This window comes from Watersipora subatra, chromosome 3 (assembly GCF_963576615.1).
Source record: "Watersipora subatra chromosome 3, tzWatSuba1.1, whole genome shotgun sequence".
Lineage (NCBI taxonomy): Eukaryota > Metazoa > Bryozoa > Gymnolaemata > Cheilostomatida > Watersiporidae > Watersipora > Watersipora subatra.
This window is the reverse complement of record NC_088710.1, coordinates 69,847,190-69,859,414: the sequence shown is the minus strand read 5'-3', so window position 1 is coordinate 69,859,414 and position 12,225 is coordinate 69,847,190. Positions and strand designations below refer to the sequence as shown.

At 36.1% G+C, this 12,225-nt stretch overlaps 1 protein-coding gene across 2 annotated transcripts; it reads right to left on the bottom strand.

The window, feature by feature from the left end:
• Positions 1-107: 107 nt before the first annotated feature.
• LOC137389998 (transforming protein RhoA-like) lies at positions 108-11,134 on the bottom strand. Of its 2 annotated transcripts, XM_068076212.1 has the most exons (5): positions 11,044-11,134; positions 10,611-10,774; positions 4,018-4,167; positions 1,520-1,667; positions 108-840 (listed from the first exon to the last, which is right to left on the bottom strand). In XM_068076212.1, the coding sequence occupies exons 2-5, from the start codon at positions 10,764-10,766 to the stop codon at positions 719-721; spliced, it is 576 nt and encodes a 191-aa protein (XP_067932313.1). In that variant the 5' UTR covers positions 10,767-10,774; positions 11,044-11,134; the 3' UTR covers positions 108-718. The 2 variants fall into 2 exon arrangements, with proteins under 2 accessions (XP_067932313.1, XP_067932312.1); XM_068076211.1 differs by lacking the exons at positions 108-840; positions 1,520-1,667; positions 4,018-4,167 and adding exons at positions 6,265-6,840; positions 6,999-7,296.
• Positions 11,135-12,225: the final 1,091 nt, after the last annotated feature.

The following is a 12,225-nucleotide window of genomic DNA, read 5'->3' as shown; positions in this document are numbered from 1 at the left end:
AACAAATCCTACATTGGCCTACATTACTAACTTCTTGCTGGTGCGTACACAATGTGAAAGTTCTTTTAAAACCTGTTAGCTCAAACCAGAAGCAAATTTTATAAGAGCAAATATCTTTCTTGGCTTGAAAGTATAAAAACCTATTCACTTTCTAAAATACAAAAAATCGCAATCCGACAGAAGTGCAAGCCGATTAAACTTGCTTGCCTTTGACAACAACCATCTAATGGTTTAAATATTGTATAAGTATTATAATAATCACATCTGTTCAAACTCCGTAGTAACATTAAGTAGAAACATAATTAACTAATAATTATTATATGCATCATATAAATAAAAAACCAAAATAACAGTAGAAACCCAATTGATAAGAATGTAGAGTAGAGCTGAAGCTGTGTCACAACGCTGTAGGTTTGCCCTAAAAACAGTATTGCTAAAAATAATTTAACGATCAAGTTCCAAATGCAAATGGTTGGTTGGTTTGTTGGCCTGAAATATATAACTTGTAGTCATAGAATAAACAAGTAAAAGAGTAATATTAATAGAGTAAGAAATCGGCAGTATATGATCCACAAATGAATAGAAGAGCTGTGAAAAGTTGTGAGGAGTATACTTTTTGAGAAACATTAGAATAGTAGAAAAAAGAATGTTTATTAAAAGATTACACGCTAGACATGATTGTCTCAACTCGCGGCGTACAGACTGCGCAGAACAATGGTCAGAGTAAGATACAGTTTGCTTTCTTTTTGCTCTTCTCTAAAGCAGCTCTCGTTGCCGCTTCAAACACGTCCCTAATTCCGTCCTTGGTCTTAGCAGAACATTCTAAATAAACCTTCGCTCCTGCAAAGACATTAATTATGTGGAATTATAAGAGGTGGCAGTAACAGATGTTGAATAAGGCTGTGTAAATACATTACAAGCACTGTGGACTACTTCGTAATGTCAAGCTATGTTTATTTCAACTTCGCTAATATAGTCGTTAATTCACTACTAGTACACCAGTAGTAGCTACTAGTAGACTAGTAGTAGCTACTAGTAGACCAGTAATAGCTACTAGTAGACCAGTAGTAGCTACTAGTAGACAAGTAGTATCTACTAGTAGACCAGTAGTATCTACTAGTAGACCAGTAGTATCTACTAGTAGACAAGTAGTAGCTACTAGTAGACAAGTAGTAGCTACTAGTAGACAAGTAGTATCTACTAGTAGACCAGTAGTATCTACTAGTAGACCAGTAGTATCTACTAGTAGACAAGTAGTATCTACTAGTAGACCAGTAGTATCTACCGGATAATTCAAGAATGCCTACAAGTCTTACATACTGTTGCTCCCCAACCCTCCCATCTAATAACTGACTAGCAACAAGTTATATGAGAGTCAAAAGTCATAAAGTAGCGCATGACTAAATATCTATGTTGCTACAAGGGTTATAGGTCAGGATAAAAGCTGCAATACACAACTTCGGTTCATAATCGAGTACATACTCTAGTCATATGTTTTGAAATGCAGCACAAGTCTTACCAATTCTGTTACACATTTCTCGTCCTTGCTCGTGTCGCACCGGTTCTTGTTTCATTTTGATAAGCTCTCTCTTGGTCACTTCATCATTTCTCAGATCTCGCTTGTTACCAACGAGAATAATGGGAACTTTTGGACAGAAGTGTTTCACCTATAAAACAAAAGCGAATCACAGCTGAACACATGAAACAGTATGGAGTTGAAGCAGCAACCGTTAAGAAGCTTTCTATACATGTACATATCAGCCAAGTTTCAACAAACTAAAAATTTTGTTCCTACTGTGAGTTCTACTAATCTTTTGTAAGACATTTCAGCAGACAAAAAAGTTGCAAGTTCTCACTTTTTAAAGTGACAACATAAAAAGCATATAATTTATATTAATTTTTTTTTCAACCTCTGATAGATTAGCTGCTATAGGAACAATACATAGTTGGAAATGTCCTTTACTTTATGCCACCAATACACATATTGTCATAAACATGAACGACGGTTAATATGTTTAATCTAAAATACAATATACGCTGACAATGAATAAGAGAGCTACCTATGTGTAGGTATTACAAAAAGATCTGGTGGTGCGGAGAATAGCAAACAGAACTGGAGGACATTAGCACAGTCGCACTCCAATGTCTACCAATTCGGTACCTGTACACATACCACAGATACGGCTTCATTTTCAAAAATGGATATATACTAGTCCTCGAGTCATGTTGTGGCCTATTTTACATAGTTGTATTTGAACAATTACCACTACATTTAACTCTCTGCTGAAATACAACAGAGTTATTCAGAAGGTCTCTTCCCTAAAGTCACTTTTCATAATGTTACTTTCACATTATGAAAAGATTGTTTTATTTGCCTTCTCGGGTTGGCATTTATTTTAAACAGCCTACTTATACGCAAGAAGAACAGGGCAAAGCTACAATAATCATTTCTCTATATGTACACATATCTGTCAAAACAGATTTTACAAGGATTCGTAATCTGACAGTCATGTTGGGGGTACACGTAGCATTCAGCGCACATATCAGATCTCATGCTAGCTCATTCACAAATATCTCCTTCATAGTTGTACAGCAGTGCTGGTTTTTGCCAGAGTGGGTTTCACCAAAATATAAAATACAATAATGTTAAACAATGAAATGCAAATTAATAATCGCAAAATAATACAATAATTAATGTAAATACAACACAAGGTGTTAATGAAAATAATTTATTGCAATTTTATATATCAAGATGCTATGTGTATTTATAGCCTTTTGTATATACGCGTATCCACGGTTGAACCATATAGTTCTGATTTTATGTCCTTTGACACTTATGCAGAGCCAAACTGCTACCAGAAACTGCGGAGCTGTTTTCCTTCCTGATAATATATCTTCACAGAAGCTTTCCAGATAAATTTGGCAAAAAAATAATATAGAATCTACAGCGGTGTGCGAAATAAACTGTAACCCTTTGTTGGCGAACAAAAAGTCTCATTTACAGCATTGTTACTCATTGTGGATTTAGTCAATAGCCATAATTTATATACATGTATTAAATTAATCCTCATTTTGTACCGACTTCACATATGTAAACGAAACAGCTGTAAAATTATGTTTTTGAATGATTTTTGTAGGCTAAATTCTAAACATTGAATTTTTTTAATGGTTTTAAGATAACAATCTGTACAGATTTGATCAAACCACATAGATTTTTATTTGTTTGGTTTGTATTTAGCAATGCTTACAGGACCAGATTTTGAAGTCAAAGAATTTATTTGTATAAATTTTAAGAACAAGAAATAATTTTATGAAACCTGGTGACATGTAATACAAACATGGTTACTATATTGGTTCAACAAACTGCATCTAATCCGATTTGAGTGAATCCTACACATTATTTGATGGGGTATTCTGAATCTTGACAAAAAATTTGAATCTCGTGGATTTATGTTGTTATTAGTAGGAAAGATGAGAACAACAAATTACAAATAAATTTTAGAAATTTACTCAATGAACAAAGGGGGCCCAGTATATATTGCCCACCACAGTAATTACATGTGTCAAAGAAACATTTACCACCAATTTTAAGTTTGTATACCATGCTATGATAAGATGCTAAGATAAGATAACATGAATAACAAATATATAAATATATATACTTAACTTTACAGTTGTGTACAACCACATTTACTGAAATTAATTAAACACATGCGATATGCTCTCTTGATAGCCCTCTACAAATGCGACTTTTTCACATCTTGACAAAAACTTTGTACCCGCTTCTTTTGCCAAAATCACCTTGACAAACATGACCTTGAAAAAGCTACTTCGACGAAACCCATCTTGCAAAATGTAATCTTCTGAAAAACACATACATTCTGGCTGTACAACTGACTGCTTATCCAATCATGATGTTAGATAATGAGAAATAAAAAAGACAGCTCAGTTATCATATACCCCTTAACAACAGTTGGCAGATGGAAGATATAATGGTGCAGACAGGTTAGCACTCACTTCTGGTGTCCATTTTTCTGGGATGTTGTCTAAAGAGTCTGGAGAATCAATCGAAAAGCATATAAGTATAACATCAGTGTCAGGGTAGGAGAGGGGGCGGAGTCGGTCATAGTCCTCCTGGCCCGCTGTGTCCCACAGAACAAGTTCTACCTGTGAGTAAAATAGAGTAAACAAACCAAGTAAGGAAGACAACTAGGTCAGGAAAGGTTATCCGCATTGCCAAGCATTGAAGAGCTCAAGTTCTCTTCACCTAGCCTTGACCAGGGAGAGGATAATTGTTAATAATAACAACTAACTGACATGTATTGCTTTAAATAATTTATAGTTACATCTAGCTACAGGAGAATTCGTCTGCAACTGATGCAAGGTACTGCCTGAGTATTGGAAAACTAGAAGGTATGTTAACTGTATGATTGTTGGCAGCTTAGACAACACCACAATGAAACGTATAATATTAAGCTACGACATAAAAACTATAGAGTAAATGATCCCAGACTACAAGACAACCTTGACCTACCAATGTTTACTGTATACATAAATACAGTTAGAATAGTCCCTATCTTCATTTTCATGGTAGAAGGAAGGTACATGTACATGTATATTGAATAAAGACATGATCCATCGTCCCCACCCGCTTACCTTACAAACTCGGTAGTGTTCTAGATACACTACAACTTTAAGTAAAATCACTACTCTAATATACACATTACTACTGACAATACAATTGACTAGCAAGGAACATAACTTTGTTACAGGCCTGGGCAGCTGTACACAATTAGACCTAGCCCTAGTAGTTCCAATAGGTCAGAGGAAAAGGAATGGGCAGCTGTACACAATTGGACCTAGCCCTAGTAGTTCCAATAGGTCAGAGGAAAAGGAATGGGCAGCTGTACACAATTGGACCTAGCCCTAGTAGTTCCAATAGGTCAGAGGAAAAGAAATGGGCAGCTGTACACAATTGGACCTAGCCTTAGTAGTTCCAATAGGTCAGAGGAAAAGGAATGGGCAGCTGTACACAATTGGACCTAGCCCTAGTAGTTCCAATAGGTCAGAGGAAAAGGAATAGGCAGCTGTACACAATTGGACTTAGCCCTAGTAGTTTCAATAGGTCAGAGGAAAAGGAATGGGCAGCTGTACACAATTGGACCTAGCCCTAGTAGTTCCAATAGGTCAGAGGAAAAGGAATGGGCAGCTGTACACAATTGGACCTAGCCCTAGTAGTTCCAATAGGTCAGAGGAAAAGGAATGGGCAGCTGTACACAATTGGACCTAGCCCTAGTAGTTCCAATAGGTCAGAGGAAAAGGAATGGGCAGCTGTACACAATTGGACCTAGCCCTAGTAGTTCCAATAGGTCAGAGGAAAAGGAATGGGCAGCTGTACACAATTGGACCTAGCCCTAGTAGTTCCAATAGGTCAGAGGAAAAGGAATGGGCAGCTGTACACAATTAGACCTAGCCCTAGTAGTTCCAATAGGTCAGAGGAAAAGGAATGGGCAGCTGTACACAATTGGACCTAGCCCTAGTAGTTCCAATAGGTCAGAGGAAAAGGAATGGGCAGCTGTACACAATTGGACCTAGCCCTAGTAGTTCCAATAGGTCAGAGGAAAAGGAAATACACAAACCATCTTACTACCTAAATTTGCCAGACTAAAAATAAAGTAAAGCCGTAACAGTCAAGTGCTAACATGCTGTATATAATACCAGACACTAAAGGTGATTATAAGAAGCCCTGTAGTCAACAAGGATAACCAAATTTGATTTTGGAAGGTAACCACGCAGATCCTCAGCACTAGTCAAAAGCATCTCCTTGTAACAAGATAAGCGAAGCAAAGGCAGTACAGTTCAGCCAACCAGTTCTGATTAAGTACTGCTATATCTGAAAACCTGATTTCCCAAATGTTTATTGAATCTGACATGCTACAAATGTATAACAGCTAAACTAAAAATGGCAGCAGATCACCTTGAAATGATCTAGTGAAAGCGATAGTGAAGCTGGCCAAGCGCTTGTGGGCAGCCATTGACAGCGGTGCTGCTGGTGCTCACTCATGACTGCATCTGTTCTTCTGCTAACTGCCAGCAGGACTGTCCTGCTGCTAGTCTTGAACTATCAGATAATCCGTTTTGCTATATGTTAGCATTTTTGATAATTTGTATGTTTTACCTATAAATTACACGCAATGTAACATCGCGCGTGCACACAAACCGAAGAGATAACAGCTAGCTTCCAAATTCATGTCAAATATTACGCAATGTGATACAAAACCTTTATTTTATTGTATAAAAAATAAAACTTTGGGCATACAAAAACATAAACAATCATGTAAGAATGTTGATACTGTTATCATTGCAAAGATAAATTGATGAAATACAAATATATTAATTCAGCTAAATGGAATGAAATGATTGCACCTTATTCAGTAAGAGCATTGTTGATTGTTGTAGAGCTGGCAGTAAGGCAATGGCATGACTTATATAACTTGACACAATCTGAGCTGTATGATTGGTAACAAAATGCTGCGCATATAAAATGAGAGGCTATAAATAATCTGTTAAAATAAAAGATAATTCTTGCATGAGAAAAGATAGTTGAAAATCAGGCAATTTGATAAGCTGTTCGGTCCTCATCATATGATAGTGCCTAGTATGATTATCTGCTTGGATATGTTGATGCGAGCAAGCTTGTAAATGGTTGTTGATACTATAGGATAACACATTTCCTCCGATGATGAGATTGCAACTGTAATGCAGCACGTGTGGCTGTTTCAAACACTTCTTGAATACCTTCTCTGGTTTTAGCAGAGCATTCTAGATACGCAAAAGCATCTGAAATAAATAGAGGATACAAAATAATACACTTGTGTAACTACTTGCTATATGACTATATACAACCGTAGAGGAGTATTATACAACAAGTGGTTGGTGGGATGGCTGCTATTTTGTAGAGCTTTGATGAGAGTTATTGGGTGACAATAAACACTTACTGATGCTCTCAGCCACAGCCCTGCCTTGTTCTGTTTGTACAGGTTCTTGTCTCGCCGTTTTAAGTTCTGAAATAATTGTAGGGTCACTTCGAAGATCCTTTTTGTTTCCGACTAGAATAATTGGCACATTTGGACAGAAATGATGAACTTCGTGTGTCCACATTTCGGTAACATTTTCAAGCGAATCAGGAGAGTCTATTGAGAAGCACATAAGTAAGACGTTGGTATCAGGATACGAGATTGGCCGAAGTCGGTCATAATCTTCCTGCCCTGCTGTGTCCCATAGCACGAGCTCCACCTAAAGCAGTTAACAAACTAATAATGCTGGCAGAGATATTCAGGAGAGCAAAAAATGTGGTTCAATGAACAGGCAAACCTCTACTTTAAACATTATTTTTAACATATGATTGCAATTCAAGATAATATTAGACTGTATGCCCAAAATTATTTCTGAATCATCAACTTTCAACTAACAAATCGATGCAAAGAAAGGAATGTGTGAAGTGAATGAAAGTGACGAGAAAGGATAATTAAAATAAAGGATAAAAAATACCAAATATAAACAAAAAAAATTAAGCTAGACTAGTCCTATCTAGACTAATCTTAAGGCAAGTTACGCCACGCCATGTATTTCTTTGGTGGGCACTGTATTTCTTTGCTGGGCGCTGTATTTCTTTGCTGGGCGCTGTATTTCTTTGCTGGGCACTGTATTTCTAGCTAAGTACTGTCTATTTAATGAGTGAGTACCCAGGATATACCTACATTCGCCTGTCCTTGAAAGCTAACTGACATGACAAGTGTTTATTGCAATAGGAGCAGATAACATTGTAGATTGGTCTTTGAATATTCTTTTTGTGTAATTTTGACGAAATTCCCGGTTTTATCCACATTCTCAAAATGAACAGCAAAGATTTGTGGTTTTTGCAAAATATTGACCAGAAACAGTTCCGATGCTAAATCATTATATTAAAATCTGTCAGTTCTTTAATTAGATTGGCTAAAAAGTGTCAGTTAAAAATCCTTATTTATGAAAGCAGAGCATGTGTATACAGGTTTTACACAAATGATTTCTGATTTTTACGGACAATTTTTAAAATTTGCTAGTATTGTGAAGGAAGAAATTCCTAGCTAGCGAACTCTACAAGATGTATGCACAAACTGATTGGAGTAATTCTATAACCACTGCTCAAAAGGTATGCTTGACATATTACAGTCCATACTTTTTTATTCTTTGTAAAATCTGCTCCAACATTGCGTTATAATTATCTGCGGAGTTAGATAAAATGGGAAAGATGGTGTGAAGATGAATAAGAATGAGGCAAAAAAAAACTTTTGTCTCGCATTGGCTAATAATCAACGATCAGGCTAATCATGATGATTCATAGGACCGTGTTTGTGGAAAAAATTACCACCTGATGTCACAGCTTGGAACTTGAATCGCGAGTGTTTTCGTCGCCAAAGCCAGCTTTTGTTCTTCAAAGACATAAAAATCATTGCTAACAAATTAGATTATAAAAAGTTGAAATTTTAAAAATGCTGGCAGCTAACCTTCAAGGTAACATAAATAAAAATCTAGTTTAAATTAATTTTTCACGAGTTTATACATTTGCGCCTCTCTCACATAATACATTTGTTTTGTTATATGTGTTTACATTTGCATATACAACAGAGTTCGTGCAAAGTTTCTCGCAGTGAAAAAAATTGAATGATTTATAGCGTATTTTAATTAAACTGGCGTGTGATGAATTTAACACAAAAATCAGGGCCCAGGAAGAACCTAAACTCACATGTAGAGGTTTGCCTGTACTTAATTTATTAAAAATAAAAAACAAGAAACAAGTGAAACAGGGAAAGCAACAAAATCTTTCACACCACAGCACTGAAGGCTAATAGATACACAGATGTCTAGAGTAGTTCACTTATAAAAACTTTAACTACGAAACCACCAGTCATTACATGGGTAATGGTTATGGTAATCACAAGATATGAAGCATCGAGGGTTGGTTCTCTTTTACACATGCTCATGCAAAGCTATGGAATAGCTCACACTAATCTGCTAGTGCTGCCCAACGTAAATACTACAGGTTAGAAGAAAGCATTTTACAAGAAATGCTTCACAAAGTGCAGAAGTTTTTTACAAACATCATCTACATTTAAGAATTTTGCGGTTACAAGTTCTGTTCGGAAATTTACAATCGTTTGAATATGTTAACATCTATTAAAAAGTTTAAAACAAGATTTAAAATAGTTATGTTAGTTCTTAAAGACTGAAGGATTGTATTTTTTGAACCTATGTATTTAGGCATTGGCTAGTAGAGCATCATTTTACGATTAACAATTGCTACAATATCATTGGGCTATCATGAATGGTTTGAGAATGGATCGTGCAGGGTTTGGGCTACTTGCACTGTACAGTTGTTTGCTGTGTGTTGACATTTTTTCTTAAAAATTTATCAACATCTGATAGCAGGTGTTGATAATTCTTTAAGAAAAAAGGTGGCAGATTAGCAAGTTATCTTGCGTAGTTAACGACCTATAAACCAGTTTAGTGTTGAAAATGGAATACCACACTCCATGTAGCAGAAAAATCATTGTTATCCACTATTGTAACATAACACAAACAGCCAAAATAGTCATTTAACCTTCCAAAACCAGAATAAGGACCAAAACAGTCTCAAAGCAATGCACCAAAAAGAACATAAAACGAGAGAAATCCAATCATGCAAATTACATGACAAAAAAGCTGATCAACTGCTAACTCAGCATGCAATATATGCTCATGGCACAAGTTTTCTTACCAAAGGCTTGGAAGCTTGCTGAAGTGTTCCAATTATTGAATAATGAATCTCCTGTTAGCCTAGTTCGGGCGACAAATCGCCATAAGTATTACCAAGACCATGGATTTCGCCTTGCACGACCTCTTATCAGTTGACTCAAAAACCAATGGAGCAATACTGTAGCGAATGTGCGTCGATCGATGCTAACTTTGTTGTGGTGCAGTAACCCACTTTAATTCATATAATATAGTGTGCTTGTTTGCTTTGAAATATATAAAGGCTCTACTGGTGGCATAGCCAGCAACATAGAAGTGATAATGTTCAAGCTAGTTCACCTAGTCCCCTGATATCTGTTAAATCTTGCGTTGAGAGGTCAGGGTTAGTGTGAAGCAGACTTGGTTTCTTAGCCATATCATAAAGTCCAAGTTGTGAACGCAGTTCAGTTAGCCAAATCTGTGATTAGGTGGTTGTTTGTAGAAGACAAAAGGTCTAATAAAAGGTGCCCATCTTATCTCTTAGCTCTAATTTGTGAATAGCAGCCAACTTTTTCCTACTATTGGCATAGACCTATCCATATTTGTGAGACAGCTGAAGTTGCAAACAACACCCAAATCAAACCAATGAGCTAAAATGACTTTTCCGTTAGCGGTGCTAATAAGGGTCAAGGGAATGAGGGAGTTAGCACCAGCTAACAGATATGTAAGTGACAAACCTTACAACAAAGCCAACCCCACTAAGAATACTACATATTTATACATTTCAATAATGAGAACCTATAACTTCCAACAAGAAATCATCAGTTCAGATGATATTACCACATAACACATTACGATACCTGTTTTCCATCGACTTCAATATCGGTCACATAGTTTTCGAAAACCGTTGGCACATATAATTCCGGAAACGTGTTATTTGCAAACACTATCAATAGGCAGGTTTTGCCACAAGCACCATCACCGACGATTACGAGCTTCTTCCTTATGTTGGCCATTTTATTATCTACAAATAGAAGCTAGCCAACATTATTTATATCACACTTCGCTGATGAAACAATTTTAGAACTAAAACTCGTATTTTCACAAGGGCAACATATGCTAAGAAGCGTAATAGTGTTCATAGCGTGAACACTATCAAACTATCAGTATATTAGAATATGAGAAGTGATTATTTCGGCTAGCAGATTTAAGGACTTACTAACCATCGAAATAAACACAGATTAATATGTTTTTAGTAATCGATTATTTTTACATTTTTAAACATGAACTTACAGAATGACAGGAATAATAGTATTTTCTTATAAATGGCTGGCCGGTCTGTCTTAATGAGAGCGCTAGCTCCGACCGGACGCGCTAGCGCTGAACAACATGGCTGTAATAAGAGAATTGTGGTCAGGTGACCAAAATATTTTTAATTAAAAAAGCCTTCTGACGATATATCATAAGTAGATAACTCCCATACTACACTAAAGTGACCAAAAATACTCGACGCTCAAGAGTATTTCAGTTCAAACTACCGGTATGTGATCCATAGAAAAATAAAATACCAGTTAGTTACAAGCGATTTATGCGCCAAAACTGAATGAGGGCCCATAAATTTTCACAAAGGATGACCTCATATCTCAAAAATATCCCACATTGTTATCTTATCAAACGTACCGTTGTAAATATATTAGCTATTTGAGCATACGTGTAATTACATGTATATCTACCTAGATAACAACACCTGAGCAAAGTTTTGCAAAATGCTAGTGTACTGAGTATTTTACTATGTTAAACATATAAACTAGATGCACTACAAAAAAGAGCACATAGGCTATATAATTTTGTTAGCCTATGTTAGCCATACATTTTGGGGTCAAATTTAAAAAGTAAGTTAAAGCTACAATGGTCAAATAATCAGTTTACCAATAATGCATATAACAGTACTCATAATGAAATGACTTGCAAATAATCTCCCTGCTTTTATCTTCTGAACCACATGTTGTCAAAATATCCGGCATTATGCTGGCTTTTTTAGGTTAGCATCTTATCCAAAAAAATAAGACAGTCCTATTTCAGCAACAAGTGCCAAAACCCCCGAGCAATAGTTTAAACTAATTTCAATGAAATAATTGGCACGTTTACTGTTAGCAAATTAGAATAGATGAAAAGTATTGTATAATAAGAAAATGCATGGCATTCACATAAATTTTGAAGTGACAATGCACTGGAAGACAGAACATTTACCCTTTTTGTAGTCTCCATATACGAAACCATTTGAGTGCTTTGTTTTGCCCATCGTGTAGATTGTTGATTTGTAAAGTCACTAAAGTAATTGAGACTCCCAGACTAGTCAGAACACGTTCTTTTCCTAGTTAGTTTGCAATACTATCAACTCCACTTACTGTTCCTTATATATATCTGCGCTTCACGGTATATGGAGCTGTAGCGAGCACTAAGGGGGAAATTTGC

Coding starts and splice junctions, on each gene's coding strand:
- LOC137389998 (XM_068076211.1), bottom strand. CDS start 10,766: ATGGCCAACATAAGGAAGAAGCTCGTAATCGTCGGTGATGGTGCTTGT. Junction 7,297..10,610: donor TTGAAGTCGATGGAAAACAG/GTATCGTAATGT, acceptor TAACTGCTTTAG/GTGGAGCTCGTGCTATGGGA. Junction 6,841..6,998: donor GGCTGTGGCTGAGAGCATCA/GTAAGTGTTTAT, acceptor TATTTATTTCAG/ATGCTTTTGCGTATCTAGAA.